Here is a 21,345-nt window from a genome sequence, read left to right on the forward strand (position 1 = left end):
GATGTTCACTTTATTTAGAATGTAAATTGAATTCATTTGACACATTGAGTTTTTTTTAAAAAAACTATTAGACTGGGAGTAAAAAAATAAGTTCCAATATTTAGAGGAATATGCTGCTACAAGTATTTAGAAATTATAAGGGTTGAGCATGGTGGGGCACACTTGTAAGCGCAGTACTCAGGAGGCTGAGGTAGAATGATGAGGTTGAGGCTAACCAGGACTACATAATGAGATCTTGATTAAAAAAATTAAAATTTTACTTATTGCCCGAATAAGAGAGAAGAGATTATTTAAAAACTGAAAGTAAGGGGTTGGAGAGATGAACCAGTGGTTAAGAGTTTGTACTGCTCTTGCAGAGGACAGGGGATTTCCCTGCCCCTCCTCCCCCATATCTACCCCTCAGGAGATTACCCTCCGAAAGTTACCATCAGGAGGTCACCACCTGTAACTTAGCCCTAGGGGATCTGATGCCCTCTAATGGCCTCTGTGAGCACTGCATACATGTGTATAAAGCCACACTGTGGCACACATATAATCAAAACCAACCTGGAACTTAAATTCTTCCACTTAGTGGCTGAGTTCAGAAATTTAGTGTTTTTGACAAATCCAACTTTTCCCACAACGTGTTTGTGAAGGAAGTAAAAAAGATGCTTCCCTAGTTGTCAGTGACTAGGACCATGGAGTTACATTTGCCCTGGTTCTACTACCAGAACTTCCCGTCTCCCTAAGCAAAATAAATCTGAATTGACACATTTTGTCTCCTCAGTCCGGATACCCTGTTTCTCCTCAACCCCTCACTCTTGCTTCCCCTTTCTCTCTGAAAATTCCTGTGCTCACAACAGATGTTTCTAATGGAGGTCCTGCACTTCCCTTCCACTGTACTGCAGTACTCCAATTCTGTGGTTTAAACAGGAAAGCATGGGTGTTCACTGCTTCTGAGTTAGGGGAGGCTGCGAAGCCTGTGACAAGGGTCATATAGAGACCAGCAAGCACAGTGTACCCCGGGCCTACGGCATGTCGGTTTGTGAAAGGAGGCCCTGTATCTTCCAGGCTGAGTAGGAGGCATAAGAATCTTGAGACAAGCATGGCACTGGCCACTTGGCCTGGCATGGCCATTTCTGGACTAAAAACCTGGCCTCAGTTTTAATACACAGTGAAATCAGACCAAAAGGAAGATGGTGGGCTAAGGAGACCCTGACACAGGAGAGGATGCTTCCAGAGAATTTCAGTTACATTATATGCTAGCTGAACTCCTATTTAACGTAGCAGATAGTAGCTAAGTTCTTAGAATTGGAGAATTGGGCTGGAGAAATTCCCTGTGTGACCACTTTAGTGAACATTTTTCATGAAATATCATGTTCTCTATCTCAGCCAGTGTTCTGTATACTTAAATTATATAGCCATGCTTGAATAAGCATGAAGGATATCTTCTTCTGAGAATTAGTACCATTAAGTGATTTTTTATAGTCATATGAACAAGCAGTTTTCCGTAACTCCAGTTCCAGGGGATCTGATGTCCTCTTCTGGCCTCCATGGGCATTGCATGACACGGGTACACTTACATACTTGCAGGCATTACACTCATACACATAAGATACAAATAAAGTTAGGAAAAAACCTTTGAAAAGAGACCCATTTGTCTCTTTTCATAATAGTCTTTTTCTGTTTTAATATTTTACATTGATCTTGAAAAAGATATATTCTTGGATAATATTTTTTTCCCTCTAGTTATGCTGCCCACAATTAGCATCTCAGACAAGAAAATTGTCTGTGTAGATTCTGGTTGTATTTCTGTTGAGTGTGATATTAGGCTTTGGCCTTTGAGTCTCATTTGACCGGAACAAGGGATTTCACAGGGAAATGTGAATAATAATGAAATGAAGTAGATTTTTAAAATCGTCTTGTCTTATTTTGCTTTTGTTTTAGATTATTTTATATTCTGGGGACAAAATTTACGATGACTACTATCAGGACCTGAAAGGACGAGTGCATTTCACGAGTAACGATCTCAACTCTGGCGACGCGTCAATAAACGTCACCAATTTACAGTTGTCAGATATTGGCACATACCAGTGCAAAGTGAAGAAAGCTCCTGGAGTGGCAAATAAGAAAGTCCTGCTGACAGTCCTTGGTGAGTTAGTTCTGTTTGCGCTGGGGGGTTTGCATAGTAACAAAGTGAGTGTTCGGCGCACTGCACCAGCATTACGGCAAAACAAAACTTGTTTCACATTGAAGTACAGCTGATGTCCTCACATAGCAGGAGACAGAGCTAGTGAAATATTAGAAGGAGAAGATAAGAAGCCTGCTTAATTGCAGAGTTCATGAGTTTACGCATAAGTGAAGGAGTCTATATGATGTAGAGGTAGAGCTCTGCTGTGGTTTAAATATGCCCCCACCTAAACTCACAGATGCTTAATTCCTGAGGAAAAGTTTTGAGGGGGGTGTAGACCCTTAGCAGGTCAAAGAGGCACTAATCTGAGGAGGGATTCATGTAGTTCTAGTGGTATAGTTCCAGAAACCAGGTTGTTTCAGAGTTGATTAACTCCTTTGACCCCTCCCTCTTTTCCTCAGATGCTAATTTGGTGCCATCACTGGAAACCAAGCAGATGTTCCCTGTGCCATGTTTTTGAACCTCTTGAATTAGGACCTAAATTTCCTTCCAATATAAATCATCCAGCTTTGGGTATTTTGTTATAGCAGCAGGAAAAAAAAAAAAAAGTAGGACTGGAGAGATGGCTTACTGGTTAAGAGCACTGCACAGGACACAGATTTGATTTCCAGCACTAACATGATGGCTAACAACCATCGGTAACTCCAGTTCTAGGGGAATCCAACGTTAATCTTCTGACCCCCCGCAGGCACTGCATAACACGGGTGCACTTACACACATGCAGGCAATGCACTTATACGCTAAAATAAAAATAATAAATAAAAAAATTGTTTTTAAAAAGACTAAGCCAGGAGTTAAAGTGTTAAGAGTTTTAAGGGTTTCGTTGTTTTTGTTTCCCTCAGAATTTTCCCTGAGAATTAAGTCAAACCTGTTGATTTCCTTGGACCTCAGCCTACTATTTTGAAATATAAAGATGTAATTATCATTAAGTCTAAGATCTTATTCAGTTTAAAACTGTTTAAATGTGCTTTAAGCCTTTACTTTCATAAGGATAAATGAGGCTTCTAGGATAAATTAGTGGAGTATTTAGTTGGAGGAGATGTACTGTGGTAGAAGGAATTGGAGTAAGGACTTGGGTAGTTATTTAGGCTCCCTGGCATCAGTGGTTTCCCTCTCTGAGGTAAGGGGAGTAGACAGTTGCTAGGATGCCTGGTAGCTCTCTGTAGATAGTCATAAGGGGGTAAGTGTAAACTTAGTAAGTGGTCAGAGACCACAAATTTTATTATTTGTCTTTAGAATCTGAGATTATATGTACAATTAATCTCTTCGAATTGAGAAGGTTGTAACTCATAATTACACATTTAAAACTCCCTTGTGGTAGGTAGACTTCACGGTGTGTAGTAACTACCATGAAGTCAAACACAGCTGTCAGTTCTCTATTTTCCCTATTCTGTGACCCATGTGACCCAAGATCTTATGTTTATGGAGACTCACTTTTTGTAGGAAATGTTAGTTCCTAGAATTACTTTAACATAATCTAGGAAATAATTATTCAGAGCAGATTTTTCTCTTCATCCTACTCTAAAACAAAGCCAATTAGGAAAGTTAAAGAAGTAAGGAGTTAAGTGTTCTGGGCCAGACTCACTTTGAACATCAGGCTCCTCTGAAGCATGCCTATCTAAGCAGATAGAGACCAGGAACAGGAAAGGGGATTTACTCTTCCATCTGATGGCAGCTACTGGGGCTGTCTTTGTTGCTAGCTGTCTCAAGGGGTCCTGATAAAAGGTACTCTATCTTAAATGGCTACAGTTGAAAATATTTCCTATGATGTGAAAATGAGCCTGAATAAGGAATCAGAGAAAGGAATGTATTATCCTTGGAAATCCTAACTATGTCCATATTGCATAACTAACCAGTGATGCCCGAGGCTATTACCTTGTCTATACTTCTTTCAACACTGCTTTTCAGGAAGTACTGAATTGAGGTAAATGTTGACTATTTCATATGGATATTCCTGTGATACATCAAAGAAGTGATAGCTGGGTATCAGGATTTGGGCAAGGTACCTTGGAAACAATGGAATTTGAAAAGTTCTTTTCAGAATAACTGTGGACCCAAGCATGCTAGCATGTTTTCTGTGGGTAGGGATGTATAAGGGGTATGTGTTTATGGTTCCTGTGAGACCAGGTCCTGAGGTAAATTTGCAGATTCAGCTAGTAGACTATTACAGCATAAGACCACACATACCCTGAAGGGAACCAGGATTGAATAGCAGTGATGGCAGATGAGGCTAACCACACTCTTGGGAGCAGCAGGCAATGGCCTTTAAGATATTTTGATTACATTATATATTTATTTATTTATTCATTCATTTATTTATGTGTGTGCATGCACACACACCTGCTTGTGCACAGTGGGTATGTGGAGGTCAGAGGACAACATTCAGGAGTTGGTTCTCCTTCCATCATGTAGGACCCAGGGAGCAAACCCAAGTCATCAGGTAAGCAAGCGCTGTTGCTGATTGAGCAATCTTGCCAGCCCAGGAACAGCCTTTCTAAATTAATCCTTAACATCAGCACCCCGTTATTCACAATGGATAAGTGGGCGATTACCAGAGGTGGTAAACCTTGAGTTCAAACTAGAGAGGAAGAGAAAGGGATAAGCAAGGGATATGAAAAGATGAGGTTGCTGAAGGGGAAGCAGGGATGACTAATGCTCTGATTTTATGAGGTTGGCACAAAGCCAGATGAAGAAGCCTCCTCCTTCTGACCCTTCTGTATTTTCAGATGAATCATAACTACTCTGGGAGAAAACACCAGTTGTTTTCTCTTGATAGCAAAAATTGAGAGGAAGTTTATCTCTTAGCTCTGTGTGGAAATTGTCTGGAAAACCTGTGGAAAGATAAGAGGATGTTCCCGCTAGTCACTACTAGTGACTCACTGGTTCTTCAGTCTCAGGGAGTTGCCACCAGTGCCTTCAGAGGGCCATGAAAATTCATTCATTAAACTGTGTATTGTGTAGCCATGAACCCAGATGACTATTGTTTGATTGGGTATGATTGGTGGCATGTTGCTGTCACTTAACTCCATTGTCATAGCCTGCCTTGTTCTTTCAGATGCTCCAAAAGCTCATTTGGTTGCAGCTCATTAAGGAAGCCAGAATGAGTAATGATAACAGACACTTGATAGATCAACACCAGCACCTTTTGGGGCACTCTGAAAGAGTCCATTATCGAGACCCTTTGGTGTAGAGTTGAAGTTTCGACACCTCAGTGGCATTACCATATGTGGGGGCTTAGTCAATTCTGACTCTAAAGGTCTTGGGGTATTTGTAAGCTTTTGATGTAGGGCAGAGTGTTACCTCTAACCTCCACTTCATATTTTTTAAATAATGACCAAGCATCCCTAAAGTCCAGACCAGACACTTTCAAGCATAAGATATTATCTGTGTTCCCTTTGGGCATTTCTTCTATTCCAGCAAGAACATAGGGTAAAGGTGGTACAGAGTTTGGGGGTGGCATGGAAAGACTTCTATTTTCTCTTTGGATTGAAAAGCAATTGGGCCTCTCTCAAGTAAGTACAAGAAACCAGGAGTGATAAAGTCTTGCTGTTTGTGATAGGGCATGATTAAATCTCAGCTGAGTTGGACCTGAATTTTCCAGCCTATTGCTGGACACTTTTTGTAATACAAGAGAGGGACTTTTTTTGGTATAAAGGTTAAGGATTGGAGCTGGGTTAAAATACTTTATTAGCAATGAATGTTTGATGTACAGAGCTTTACAGTCTCATTTACTGCTGGTTTATTCTAATAAAGGGTTTATGGAGAGTTTGAAGAATCAAAGGACGAGTATAAGTTCATTTCCTTTAAGATTCATAGTATGAAATAATTGGCCAAATTTATTTTGAAGTCCAGTTGATTATAGTCTCTAGGGTAACCAGTCTGAAAAAGAAACAGATGTGTTAACAGAGCCAGGTGTGGTGGTGCAGGCCTACAGTTCCAGCACTCTGGGCCAGGATTACAAGGGCCAAGTCTTAACTAGGCTCTTGAAGACTGCATAGTAAGACCTTGTCTCAGGAAAAAAGGAAAAATAGTCAGTAATACAGTTAAATGCCTGAACTGGTCACAGAGCAAGAATAAAATACTGATGCTTACTGTTTCCCTAATGCTGCTCCCAGACCCACTTTGTACTCCACCTTGACTAGGGTACTACTTAAAGTACTCATTGATGGTATAGCCTACTCCATATTTAGTTTCCACTTGCCTAGGCTTCCCACAGAGGAAGCTGCTGGAGCATTGATCACTGCTTTCCTGGGAGTCTCCTTGGAATCCTTCAGGGTCTCCCTTCTTGTGCAGTGGCTTTCTATAATTTTCCTTACTGGTCATTTTGAGTTTACAGAGTACACATTGGCTCCTGGTCCATTGTCTCATCAAGATTCAACAATTGTTCCAAAACTACAGTATTCATCAACAGCAGAATGGGAAAACACACTTGTTTTATACTTGTATTGGTATTCAGTGGAATACCAGTCAGCATTTAACAAAGAATGACTACTAGTATACACCATGTGAATTATTCTCAAAAACATGCTAAGAGATGACTAAAAAAAGTACAGCATTCTTGTTATTCTAGTCATGATTCTAGAAGGAGAACAAACCCATATATAATAGAAATCTTTGATCAATAGCTGCTAGAGCTAGAATTTTTTTTCTTTTCTTTTTTCTTTTATGTGTATGCGTATATTGTCTGCATGTAGGTAAGTGCATCCCTGTTGTGTAATGGCCGCGGAGGTCAGAAGAGGCTGTTGGATCTCCTGGGACTGGAGTTACTGACAGTTGTTAGCTGCCATGTGGGTGATGGGATTCGAACCCAGGTCTCCTGCAAGAACAACCAGTGTTCTTAACCACTGAGCCATCTCTCCAGCCCCTAGAGCTAGACTTTTCAAGTGAGGTTGTCTGCGACCATTGTAAGAGAACTTTCTTGAGAAAAGTTATTCTTACTGCTTGGTGGATATACGGTCAGCCCATTGTATTACTGGGTTCTACATCCTTAGGTTGAACCAAGCAAGGATCAAAAATACTTGGGAGGGGCTGGAGAGATGGCCCAGTGGTTAAGAGTACTGACTGCTCTTTCAGAGGACCCAGGTTTAATTCCCAGCACCCACTTGGCAGCTAACAACCATCCGTAACTCCAGTTCCAGGAGATCTGACACCATCTTCTGACCTCCACGGGCATTGCACAACATGGGTACAGTTACACACATGCAGGCAATACACTCATACACATAAAAATAATATAAAATATAATAAAAAAATATTTGGGCCAGGCATGGTGGTGCACGCCTTTAATCCCAGCACTTGGGAGGCAGAGGCAGGCGATCTCTATGAGTTCAAGGCCAGCCTGGTCTTCATAGTGAGTTCCAGGACAGCTGGGGCTATAGGGAGACCCTGTCTCAAAAAGGCCAAAAAAGAAAAAAAAAAAAAATTGTTTTTTTTTTGGGGAAACAAATTCTATGGAACACGTACAGATTTTTTCCATCATTTTTCTCTAAACATGTACATTACAACTATATAACATTTCTAAGTATTACACACAATGTATAGATAATTTAAAATCTAAAAGGGAGGAGGTTAAGTGCAAATACTATGTCATTTTATATAAGGCACTTGAGAATCCTAGTATTTTGACACCCAGAGGGGTCCTGAAACCAGTTTAGCTCTAAGGGTACCAAACAGTGACTATTTACATCCATTTGTTAAGCCTATATTACTAACATTAATTTTATTGCATAAATGTTATGCCCCAGTGAAGTGCAGAAGGGTATATGCAATGCCAAGGTGTTAAGCCAGAGTTGGGGTAAGTTTCAGGTAAGGAGATTAGTGGTTACTCTAAACTATTGCTCAGAGGTCTGGAAGTTAACCTCAGGTTTACTTTTTATCATTTTCTAAATGGAGTTGAATTCATGTAAATACCCAGTGTTAAATGATCTGTGCTGCACTAAGAGAATTGTCCTTGTTATCAGCACTGATTATAAATCCTGGTTGTCCAGTAACACCATCTAGAGACATATGCCTTGGCACGTACTTCCAGATGGCTGCATCTTAAGCACAGAATAGGTAAGGAATGGAGAGGGAGCATCTGTGAGCCTCATCATCCAGCATCATCGCCCTTGCTGTTTGCACATGTGCCTATGGAATGGAGGGGCACTGAGCTGAGCTGCACCCGAGATGTTGCCAAGCCTTGTGCAATGTCTGCTTGCCTGAACTCATTACCTGTTTGCATTTGATAAAGCTGAGTAAGCTGGTGTTGACAGCCTATCGTTCCTTCATTCTTTTGTCCATTCCGAGCCTGGCACCAGCTGATAAGGAGTCAGTGGTTGTGCATCATATTCTGTGTTTAAGTAATCCATTAGAAAAACAAATTCCATTCCTCTGGATAAAGCTGTAATTTCTTTTCTTTTTTTAGTTAAACCTTCAGGTACAAGATGTTTTGTGGATGGATCAGAAGAAATTGGGAATGACTTCCAACTAAAATGTGAACCAAAAGAAGGTTCACTTCCGTTGCGTTATGAATGGCAGAAATTGTCTGACTCCCAGAAAATGCCCACACCGTGGTTAGCAGGTACTGCCACTGACTGACACAAACTGTACCCATGCGCCACTGATTTGGACTTAACTCTAGTAGGGTTTATTTGTATATGTTACATATTTTAAATTCTCAAGTGCCTCATGTTTTCTGTGTGGAGCAGTCGAGATCATCTTGAGAAAATTATTCAGTATTTTATAATCACAACTAAATGTCATCAATGAAGAAATATTTCTATAATGATTTCACCTTTAGGATATTGTAATTAGTTACTTTGTTTGATCTTTTTTAATGGCTGAGAAATGTTCTTGATCACAAATTAGATCTTGGTTGTTTTGCCTAGATTGATGCTGAAGCTTCGGTAACTTACCCATTGTTACTGTAAGTTTCAAAACCAACTAGCCTGCGTAACATGACATGAGGTAAAAAGTTACAAATTGACTAAATATAATCACTCATCTGATTATAAAACTGACCTGTTAGTTCAGACTGCATGCTTTACCCTCCTCCCATCAGTCCCACCCTGGTTTTTAGTAGCTTTTCTCTCTTCCAAACTGGATGACAGTCCAGTAGATAAGATAGGTCCTAAAAACCTTCCTGCTACATGAAAGTGTCTTTGTGAATTGAGACTGCTTTTATAGTTAAATGTGCCCCAGATGAGTTTGCAGCTGCTGCGTGCTGGACCAACCTCCTCGCTCTAGCTTAGGCTCTGTGACGGAGGGATCGTGGTTACTGTCAGCCTGCTCTGTAGGACTTGCGGGTTGACTGTGCCTGCTGGACATGCGTATCTGGCTCTGGCATTTTTTTTATACCTAGCATTGTCTTGTCTTTTAACTTATTTGTCAAACTTAGTGAGGTTTATTAGCATCATTAAAAACTCAGAGCAGTAGAGACTATGAGTTTATGTTTTCCTTCCTCTCCCATAGAAATGACATCACCGGTTATATCTGTAAAAAATGCCACTTCTGAATATTCTGGGACGTACAGTTGTACAGTACAAAACAGAGTGGGCTCTGATCAGTGTCTGCTGCGTCTAGATGTTGTTCCTCGTAAGTATCTTCTTTGATCTGCTTTGAAAAGATTTTTATGGTCTCATGTCATTCCATCAGCAAGGGTACACTGAGGATAAAGGATGCTAACTTTGATCGGATCACTATGACTGGCTACTGCTTTTTTAGAATATATGAAGGAAAACCCATTACATCGTAATAAAACTATAATTATCGCTAGGTGTGGAGGCGCACACCTTTAGTTCCAGCACTTGGGAGCAGAGGCAGGTGGATCTCTGTGAGTTTAAGCCAGCTTGGTCTATATAGCGAGTTCCAGGTCAGCTGGGGCTACAGGGAGACCCTCTCTCAAAAAGACCAAAAAAAGAAAAAAACGGTAATTATGAATTATAGTGGTAAGAAGCTAAAAGTTGTCAAATCAACTTGTATAATATTTAGCCATTAAAGTGTGAGCAGCTTAGAACACTTGTATGCTAAAAAAGATAGCTTTGACTATTAAATTTTTTTAAGATACGTTATTTTTTGTGTATGAGTTTCTTGCCTCCATGTATTATGTGCATTATGTGCATGCCATGCAGTACCCAAGGAGGCAAGGAGGGGGTTTCAGATCCCCTGAACTGGAGTTATAGATGGTTGTAAACTGCCATGTGGGTGCTGGGAACCAAACCAGGGTTCCTCTGCAAAAGCAGCAAGTGCTCTTAACTACTGAGACATCTCTCCAGACCAACTATTTAATTCTTTTAGCCAAGTTTCATCAATTTTTTTATGTTAAAAACACATTTCAGAAGAAAATTGTTTTTATAAGTTTTCCATGCTGAATCATGAAAGACTTACTGATTTATCTTTCAAAGTTAATATATGCGATGAAATGAATCTGTCTATATCCTCCCTTCACTGTCATAGATGTAGTGTTCTGGGTTTTCTTGCCTCTACTAATTCACACTAAAATCTTATCCTAGCTTCCAACAGAGCTGGAACGATCGCGGGAGCTATCATAGGAACTTTACTTGCCCTCGTGCTCATCAGTGTTATCATCTTTTGCTGTCGTAAAAAACGCAGAGAAAAAAAATATGAAAAGGAAGTTCATCATGACATCAGGTAATGAAGTGAAAGGAGACGTGGCAGATAGATGCCAAAGTTAGGTCTCTAAAATGTTATTTCTCTGAAGTGCTTGAGTAATTTTTATGACAATTGGGTAAAAGCTTTGACTCCTTCTTTTAAATCATGTCCAAGCATATATGTTCAATTCCAGTGCATTTGTCCAAGAACTTTTCATTGTGCACCCTTCAGATTGTCCTACATCCTATTTTGGCAACTACTGCAAAATGATTGTCTCAAGAATGCTTGCCTTTTCATGTGAATAGACTTGCTCCTCAGTAAGCAACATGGGTAGTTTGGGGAACAATTGGTAGTGTAGTTTTTCTTTTTTTAAAGTCTTATATCTATTACTTTTATTTTATATGTGTGAGTGTATTGCCTGAATGTGTGTAAGTGCACCTGTGCCGTGCAGTGCTCACGGACGTAAGAAGAAGGTGTCAGATCCCCTGGAACAGGAGTTATGAATGATTGTTAGCCACCCACCATGTGGGTGCTGGGAATTGAACCCGGGTCCTCTCCAAGAGCAGTCAGTGTTCTTAACCACTGAGCCATCTCTCCAGCCCCAGTTCTCAGGTTTTGAGAACTGAGTATACGAAGTTTTCAGCTAAAGTCTTAGGGGATCTTTCATAGCAAAAAGGAATAATTTCTTTACCTTGGGAATAGAAATCTGTCTGCAAGTGTTCTGATAAACTTCATGTCACCACCACTAGATGATCATTGATGCTAGGATGTGAAGCCTGGAGATTCAGTCTTCAGCAGATATTACAAAACCATAGGCACTTGTGGAAGAGCCACATTCATAAAGTGTGACACACTTATCAAGATAATAAACTGAGACAAATGCATAATTCATATCTCCCTCCCTCCCTCCCTCCCTCCCTCCCTTCCTTCCTTGGTGATAAATTTCTATCTTTTTACTTAAATACCCTTGCCTATAATTTGTAGCTTAAAAGTTGTAGGCTTTTAGAAACTGGTTTCTTAGCATGTGCTGGGGACTTTGTTTTCCAGGGAAGATGTGCCTCCTCCAAAGAGTCGGACATCTACTGCTAGAAGCTACATTGGCAGCAACCATTCCTCCCTGGGATCCATGTCTCCTTCTAACATGGAAGGGTATTCCAAGACTCAATATAACCAGGTTCCGAGTGAAGACTTTGAACGCACTCCCCAGAGTCCGAGTCTCGCACCTGCTAAGGTAGCTGCCTCTAATCTAAGTCGAATGGGAGCGGTTCCTGTGATGATTCCAGCACAGAGCAAGGACGGGTCAATAGTATAGAATTTCTCTCCGCTTTCCTGCTTTCTGTGGTTCTTTTCTTCTCTTGATATTTGAAAACTTATTCTGGTCTAAATATTGTTAACAGCCTCAAAACATATTTTAAAAAGTTAACAACAAACCGCAAGAGAAACATACTTCATATTGAAATAATAAAGGCATAATAATTAGTAAAGGCATTTACCATCAGGAAAAGATGGCTTTTCTTAAGTTGATTTCAAAGATACCTAAATATTAATACAAGTAAGATGTAGCACTTTGAATATGTCATAGGTGAAGAAATCTGTGAACTTGCCTGCATACCAAGTTGATACTTGAATCACCTGAAAGTGGTACTTTGTAATTTCTACCATTATTTTTACGATGTCTGTCTCATTTATTTATGACCCAACAGTGTCCCCCAAATTTAAGAAATATCCATGGCAAAAATACTTCTGTATGTGTGTTTGTTTTTATAGCCTTCCTCAAAATTCTGAGTATTTGGAATGTCTGTAATAGTAGGAGACACTACAACATTTTAGAAATGACTAGTTTTACTTTTAAATTATTCATAAACATCATCTATGAACTTATCTCTTTTTGTTTTGAAACAGGGTCTCTCTGTGTAGCCCAGGCTAGCCTCAAATCACAATCCTCCTGCCTCAGCTTCTTGAATGCTGGAATTACAAGTGTCTATTACTGTACTGGGTCTAAAATCATTTCTTAAATATTTGATCAACTGCAAAGGCAACAGCAAATAGTAAAGCATTTATATAGTAAAAATAGTAAATAGTCAAGAAGCATCTATCAGATTCAAACCATTTGCTTCAGCTATGTGTAGAGATGATGCCAACAGTGAGGAAGGGTGAGAGCACCTGCTGCCTCGGGGGCTGTGGTGGTCTGCAGAACACTGTCCACAGAGATTTAGGCTTTCCACTTCATTTTTCTCATAACAAAATGTGTTAGTTATCACTTGGTAATTATACCTGAAACTTAACAAATAATTGATTTCAAATTTGTGTATGATTTTTGTTGGTTTTTGGGGGGAGATTTTATTGCACATTTTTTTTTTGTTGTAGAAATATGTAATCCTAGGCCTACCCTCTCCGGTGCTGTTCCTAGAAGCTATTTTTCTCCTAGATTCAGTGAACAAATAAATACATTTGAGGCAAGTGTCTTCCACCAATCCTGAATTCCAGACTTGGGGCGATTACAGTTGCAGTTGTGTGGCCAAACCTGCCTTTGTGTAGTTCCAGCAAATCAAGCTGGCCTTTGAAGGTTTGGTTAAGTCTTAGTTTTGTGAAAGTGACTTACTCTTAAAAGAAGTTTTTAAAAAGGAGTAAAAAGAATACTCCTAATCTGCCAAATGTGTTAAGTGTAGTTTTAGTAGAAAACAGTGAGTTTATTGTTATTTCCCTTAAATTGTGAGGGTGTGTGTGTAGAATATAATGAGCCAGCAGTTTCTTTATGGTAGATAAGGGCTGTAATAAATGATTTAATTAACTCCAAAACCTTTTCCCTGGGAAAATTGGTTTCTGTTCATCTCTTTGAGTGCTGTGCTGGCAAATGCTACATTCTAAGTTAATGTTGGCATGCACTTACAGTTAGGCAGAGTATTGTGTACACTTTCTCATGGTAAACTTAAGCTGAGTGTCCATGTAATGTAATGAATTAGTATGTAGTTTTACATATTTGGAAGCATTTTTTTTTAAAGTAGATTCAAACCTCATATAACGTTGCTTTTTATACTTGGGTTAGCATTGCCATCTGTGCGTTTTGGGTAATTTTTTCACTCTGACTTTCTGGTGCCTATGAGCTGACTATCACCTACCTGAAAGGTGCTTAGAGGTGAAGGTGCTGTGTCTGAACAAGTCCATCACTGTGACTCCTTTATATCCCCACACTAAATGTTGCCTCTTCCTCTCCCCTCTTTTCTGATGTCACTGAAGTGATAGTGTTATTGATAAAGATTTAAACAAATTTCCCATCCCCAGTACCCTTTGTATTGCTTTTATAACCATAGCTATATTTGACTGCCAGATATCTGGCAGGTTTTCTAAGGTATTACAAGAATAAACAGAAAATAAACTTTAATGATTTTCATACACTGAAGATGATGCTATTTAGAAATTGCTGTTTAAAGTGGATGTGTTTAGTAAGATTTTTACATATTGCAGTCAGATCCACACCAACAGTAACTAAAAAACAAGTTTGTAAAAAGAATTAAAAAAACTAAAAACATTAAAAAACCCTATGTAACCACAACAGCCCAGAGGGCATAAAATTAGAGACATAGTTAAGTTTCAGGTTTTTAAATTTTTACTTAAAAGATCATATAATACTAATAATTTCCCAAATAATGCTCAGTGATAATTTTAGTTGAACCAGAATTCAAATATTTGTTCTAGAATTAATTAAGCATTTCATCAGACTTTATTAATACAATGTAACTAGAGAGCCAGTATCAGTCAAGGCCAGCACTGTATCTTCAAAGTAGAACTATTTGATCCATTTTATATTTGAAAGACTTTGAACCATGTTTTAATGTTACATAGGGTAATTTGGAGAGAAATGATAATGTGGATTATATGGTCTGTACTCTGAATATGGAGTAATTTTTAGGTATTTTCCTACTGGAAATCTTACTAATCCTTACCTGTTAGAAATTCTTCCCCTAACCCCACCTCACCCCCAAATTTCTTACTGATTCCCTGACCAGTTATATAGGCAAAGTATTTCCTTTAAATTTGAGTTACCTGCCAAGAATTTGTTAGAATGGAAATACAGCTGATGTGTTTAGGGGAAAAAAGTCATTATCTATTTGGGTTATGGGCATAAAGAAATGCCTGATTTCTGCTGGGTGTGGTTGTACACACCCATGACCCCAAAACTGTGGAGGTGCAGGAGGATCTTGGATTTGAGGCCAGTCTGGGCTAGTAGCCAGTTCAAAGCAAGCTTGAGCTACATTGCAAGAGCCAACACCATAAAAAAGGGGGGAAAAGTCCGATTTAAAAAATTTCAGGCCCGGCATGGTGATGGCCCATGCCTTTAATCCCAGCACTTGGGAGGCAGACGCAGGCAGATCTCTGTGAGTTCAAAAGTCAGCCTGGTCAACATAGTGAGTTCCAGGTCAGCTGGGGCTACAGGGAGACTGTGTCTCAAAAAGACCAAAAAAAAAAGAAATGAATTTCAGATTGACTTTTGGAAATTTGGAGTAAGTGAAGAGGCAAGTAAATGTTCTGACTAACTAGAAAAACTCGTTGCATGAAGTTGGCTATTGAATTCTTTAATATGTGGCTAATTAAAATTACTCAGTCTGTGTATGTAGCATGTAAATTTGAAGTTTTGTAAATACTCATAGGGATTTGTTTTTCCTAAATTTCATTTCAACAGTGTTTAGAGCTCTTTCAGCTGCCTTATTTCAGTGTGAACAGAAAAAGTCCCTATTTTATGTGGTGAATGCTTTAAATGTGTCACGGAGTAGTTTGTAGAAAATGTTGGCACAGTTTTACTTTTGAGTGGTTTGTGACATTATATATTATATATATGTACATATATCTTTATAATATTCCTGTGTTTCGTAGTGTAAATGTTCTGGGCAAGTTTTAATATTTCAGATGCATTCGGATATTCCAGCAATAAAAGGCAACATATTCTGCAATAGAATTTACTTGTTTGCCTATTTTGACATTAAAATAATCCATATTTAAGCAAGACTTTTTTTGAAAATGTTACAGAAGCAGGGAAGAATAATAAGTTAGTGAATTGTGGTTCTGTTTGTTTTACTTTTGGAAAGGCTGATTATTTACCTTAATGATGTTAACCCTAAGCTCTTTAATTAAAATAAAGTTTACAAAACACACGTCCTATTTTGTAATTATAGTGACCAGCAGTTGGTCTGGTTTGGGTCGTGAACACTGGAGCCTGCAAAGAAGAGCTTCATGCTTTCTGCTAATTTGTTTAATGCCATAGGTATTCAGAGAACCACAATTCACTGATTTACTTATTCTTGTTCCTGATTGTGAATTTTAGTGATAAATACACTTGTATTACTTAGAAAACTTTTGACACTTCACATTTGCAAAGGTGAATATTGGTAATGTCACTTTCCAATTTTGTATTTAAAATATCTGGTACATATCCATCGATGCAGATTTTAAAGTTTGTAAGAACAAATTTTGTTTAAAAACAAAAACAAAAACTTGCTCTTAGTTTTGTGACCTTGTGTACTTTTGAAATAAAATGAAGAAAGCAGCTCTCTACCTTGTGGTGTGGCTTTATTGTGCCTTTAAAACAATGTCAGCTACAGCTTCAGTGTGTTGTTCCTTCCTGCTCTCCTGTACCAGGCCCCCATCCTCACATCCATTTAACAAGAATAATAAAGACTGCAGTCAGTCATCCTAAATAATGAAACACATCAAACATGCATATATTTATATTCCCTCATTCCTGTGTATTTATTTATATGCCAGTATACAATATTTGAGTTTGAGGTTCTCCCAAATCCTGTCATCTCAGAATTTTCAGTATGAACTTAGTTCTCCAGGGAATTCATAAAAATGAGTGTACGTATATTAAGAACATATACCTCCCTCTTAGTCCATTGCTGCTGTTTTAACAAAATATGTTAGTTTGCTAGGGCTTTGATAACAGATTGCCACAAATGGTGTGCCTTAAGTATCAAGAACTTAATATCTCACAGGAGATAGAGGGCCACAATGAAGATGGTGGCAGGGATGGACATCTTCCCAGGGAGCTGAGAAAGAGTCCAGGGATGCCCTTGGGTTAAATGTGGCTGTTTGCTCCCTGTCTCCACATTGTCTTTCCTTTGTCTGTCTCTGCCAGAATGGAACATTTAAATTTTATTTTATGTGTATGAGTGTTTTTCTTATATGTATGTTAACTACATCCATGTCATGTAGTGCCCGAGGAGGCCAAAAGAGTGTCAGATCCCCTGGAACTGGAGTTGGGATGGTTGTTAGCTGTTACATGGGTGCTGGGGACCAAACACCATCCTCTAGAAGAGCAGCCAGTACTCTTAACCACTAAGCCACCTCTCCAACCCCAAGAGTTACCAATTTTTAAAGGATACCAGTCATACTGCATTTAGACCCACATTTGCAGACCTCATTTTAAGTAATAACTCCCATTCTCAGGTACTAAAGGTTATAGGAATTGGGAGGGGGGGTGCAAATAAAATGTCAAAGGTAGTATGAAACACCTGTCTAGAATGTTTTCTATTTTTAGGGAAGCAGAACTAAAAGAATTTTAAATGTTTAAATCTTTTTTTGGATTTATTTTTATGTGTATGAGTGTTTTTGCCTGCATGTAAGTATATCATTTGTGTGCAATGCCCATGGAGGCCAGAAGAAGGCGTCAGATTCCCTTGGAACTGGAGTTAGAGATGGCTGTTAGATGTCATGTGGGTGCTGGGAACTAAACTTAGGCCCTCTGCAAGAGCAACTAGTGCCATTTCTCTAGCCCCAAATTTTTATTTTAAATCTTATTTTAAAGTTATAGTATAACTGGGTCTGAACAGAAAGTTCAGAAGGTAATAACGCAGTGTAGTGTGAAATACAAGATTAATACTTGAGAAATAAGATTAATACTTGAGAAAGTTAAAGAACACAAAATTAAAAGTATACATAATGAAAAGTATGATCAGTTTCTTCTAGGAATAGTCTGTACCTATATAGATACTTATGTGTGTTTGTGAGCTTATCCTATTTATTTTTAAAAGTTAATGGTGAAAGGATTGGCTGTTAGGGTATATTGAGATACTTATGTGTGTTTGTGAGCTTATCCTATTTATTTTTAAAAGTTAATGGTGAAAGGATTGGCTGTTAGGGTACATTGGGTTTTAGGCTGGAGCAACAGAGTGGAATATTGAAGTGAGACAGACTAGCAAATTTGAGTGTTTTGAGAAGCAGCTATTGTAGGCATATAGCACATAGAATGTTTTTTAGAATTTAGGCAAATGATAGTTGGCAATTGAGTTACAAACTTGGTTTAGAAGTAAAAGTCAAAACTATAGATAAAAATGACAGTTTTAAGGACCACAGCAAAGAATTTAGAGAAATAAAAGTGGCCGTTAAAGCCCCAACTTATGTAATTGTTGGAAGTGAAGCTAAGGAACTGTTTTGAACATACTGCGTTTAAGGAATTTACTAGAATATGAAACTGGGTGATGTTGAATAGATACACAGGTGTATCTGGAACATGAGAGCTGGACTGGAGATAAAAGGTTAGGATGCATGAGCATGGAAATGTCAGTTATCACACTGGTGTAGATGAGTGCCCTGGGCACTGCAGTCTAGTAAGTAGGGAAATGGGAGAGCATGCACATGTGTATGTAAATATGTGTGCTGGTATTTGGGACCCATTAGTAAACTGCTAAATAAACCTCTGCTCAAACTGTCGAAAGAAAAAAAAAAGGTTAAGCTCAAAGCCTGGTTTTACACACTTATATCTTAAATATGATTATATCATATTTACTGTCTTTACACTTGCATGTATATGTGTATGCATAAACATATACACATACTATTATGTTTTTAAAAAAACTTAAAAGAAAATTTAACTCATCTCTAGACTGGGGGTGTAACTGTGGTAGGGGCTCTTCTCATGAACAAAGCTGTGTTTGAGTCCCAGCACTGCATAAAAACAAAAGCTAAAACCAAGTCTCAGATTATGCTGTATTTGCTTATGGATACTATTTATCTGCATATATAAAATGAGGTTTCTCAAAGCTGAGTCAAATTTTTTTAGTCTTTAAAATATAAATATTTTATTTATATGAATGTATTGTCTGCTTATATGTAAGTGCACCCATATCATGCAGTACCCATGGTGGTCAGAAGAGGGTGTTGGATCCCCTGGAACTGGAGTTACAGTTGTTAGCTGCCATGTGGGTGCTGGGAACCGAACCCGGGTCCTTAACCACTGAGCCATTTCTCCAGCCCCTCAGTAAAATCATAATAATTTTCTATATTTATCACTTGGCATATATGAAATTTAAGATAAGTATCTAAAAGGGGATGATACTGAAGTATATATTGATAGTAATTGAAACCCCCTCCTAAGTACTACAGCACCTGTACTCTTGATGGAGGAAAGGGGTCATCCCAAGCAAATCCTCACCAATACTTTAACCCAAATTTCTGTCCTTTTTTTGTCCTTAGGTAGACAATAGTCTCATGGTTTAAAATTCTTTCATTTGTACTCTTGAGCATCTTTTTCCTTTAAGACAATTCGTATTTTTAAGAACTATGTTGATATCCTTTGTCCATTTTTCTTTTGTATTATTGTTTTGCTAATTTGGAGGCACTCAAATATTAAAAACTAGGTCTTTACATTAAGAATGAGTTTGTCCCCTCCAGGTATCATTGTTATTTGGCTGCTATGATGTTGTCCTTAACTGATGCTGTAACCCTAAACCTTTCTAAATCCTATCTTCAAATCATTCTGGTCCAACCTGACTTCTCTCCTTGACATGATGCCCTTGTAGGGAGCTGAGGGTCTCTCCCCAAGCCAGATGTCACACTTTTCAAAGGTGGACACACCTTTACATTGAAATGTCAAACATGTGACACCCTCAGTTATCTTGGTGATAACTACAGCAGCTCTAGTTTTCTTCACATTAAGGCACTGCCATATGTACCTGTATCTCAGTTTATCTTCTTTGTCTTCAGGTTGATGTAATTTCCACCCAGAACAGTTTTATGGAAACAACACAAACTAGGTAAATGAAGCAATGAATTGCACCTGAAAAAGATGCAATTAGGTTACAGTTAGGTTAGCTGTCATGCACTATTCAATATGAATTTTGGCCAATGGCAGTGTTCTTTTAAAATTGTTAAGTAGGACAGTTTTCCTTTCATACTCCCAGAACTGACAACAGAACATTTCCAGGGAACAGTGGAATGACCTGGGAGGGCTTGCAAACTACTGTAAAATTCAGAATCCTCCAATATACACTAGTCTTTTAATGTGAAAAGTAGAGCGTTTTATGTGTTCACAGAAATGTAACACAAAACAAAATTAGTTACCCAAGAGAAAAGGAAGTCTGCCCTGTGAACTAAAATACCATCTGCTATGTTCACAGCAAAGTGAAGATACACTGTGTATGGAGCCAACAGTACTTGAAGAACTTAGGTTTACATGGGTTGGATCGAAAATTTTTATAATGTTATGGGAAAACAATATGCCATAGTTAATTGAAAAATACTTAAACAGTAATTCAATTTAAAAAAATGGAAATGCCAACAGACTTTTAAGTTTTAAAAAATTTAAATGTCTGTGATGGTTCCAGGAATGACAAGTTTTAAAGGTTAAATTTGGAGTTGGGGTGGTGGTTTATCAAATTTTCTCCAAACACACATGTATTACTTTGTGCATCATCCACTTTAGTACCAAAGCAATACTTGGAATATGTTAACACTTCCAAGCCACTATGTAGGCCAGGCTGGCCTTGAACAATGTACTTTCTTTAAAGAATGATCATGTTAGCTGTTTTTGTTCAATTTTAGTTTTACTCATTAATTTGACTTTAAAACCGTAGCTTATATACTGTGAAAATTGGAAGTCAGGACTGGAGATTAATTTGTCTATTTCTGGACCTTGAAGGTTCACCCCTACTATAGGAAATATATATTGAGATATTTGAGACATTTCCAAGACATCTGCAGCTTAATGTCTAATGATGATTGATTAAATTAAGGCACATACATATTATCAGTGAATACTAAAGCTAGTACAAATTTAGAAAAAATCATAGAAGATGTTCCATAGTTCACTTGTGACCATAAAATACTTTTTGTACCACAATGAGTATAGGAGTACAGAAGTAAAAGCTCCTCCACCCTCTAAAATCTTGGCAGTGGCTGTATCCACTGAAGGGAGAAAGGGGTTTCAGATTATCTTTCTTTTGTACATATATATTTTTATCTTGAATGAATACTTTTACTAACAAAAATAAATTTATTGTACATGACTATGGGATACTCAAAAATTCCCATCATCATAGGAAATGCACTGCTTTAGACTATTATCACTCATACTTTTCACATCCACAAGATGTTACTTCACCTTTAAGCTTTGACATTGACGAGAGTATCTGATGCCCTCTTGTGGCCAAGAATTTTTATAGGTTTATTTTTCACTGAAATTGGGTCTAAAGAATGGCAATCTACCTCATTGCTCTCCAAACGAAAAAGAAAAATTGCATAGTATAATTAAGAGTTTAAGGATAGGTGCTGGAGAGATGGCTCAGTGGTTAAGAACACTGGTTGTTCTTGCA

General features: G+C 38.3%; 1 protein-coding gene across 2 annotated transcripts in view; it reads left to right on the forward strand.

The window, feature by feature from the left end:
* Positions 1-21,345, forward strand: part of Cxadr (CXADR Ig-like cell adhesion molecule) — a 59,744-nt gene that overhangs the window by 35,303 nt on the left and 3,096 nt on the right. The window contains exons 3-7 of one of the 2 annotated variants that reach the window (XM_017800949.2): positions 1,927-2,131; positions 8,574-8,729; positions 9,620-9,742; positions 10,660-10,798; positions 11,807-11,990. In XM_017800949.2, the coding sequence (XP_017656438.1) occupies positions 1,927-2,131; positions 8,574-8,729; positions 9,620-9,742; positions 10,660-10,798; positions 11,807-11,990 (807 nt within the window). Of the gene's footprint in view, positions 1-1,926; positions 2,132-8,573; positions 8,730-9,619; positions 9,743-10,659; positions 10,799-11,806; positions 12,667-21,345 lie in introns of those variants that run through there. The other variant, XM_008844397.3, reaches the window with a different exon arrangement.

The sequence above is a fragment of the Nannospalax galili genome, unplaced genomic scaffold, assembly GCF_000622305.1.
Source record: "Nannospalax galili isolate Female #2095 unplaced genomic scaffold, S.galili_v1.0 scaffold972, whole genome shotgun sequence".
Taxonomy (NCBI): Eukaryota; Metazoa; Chordata; class Mammalia; order Rodentia; family Spalacidae; genus Nannospalax; species Nannospalax galili.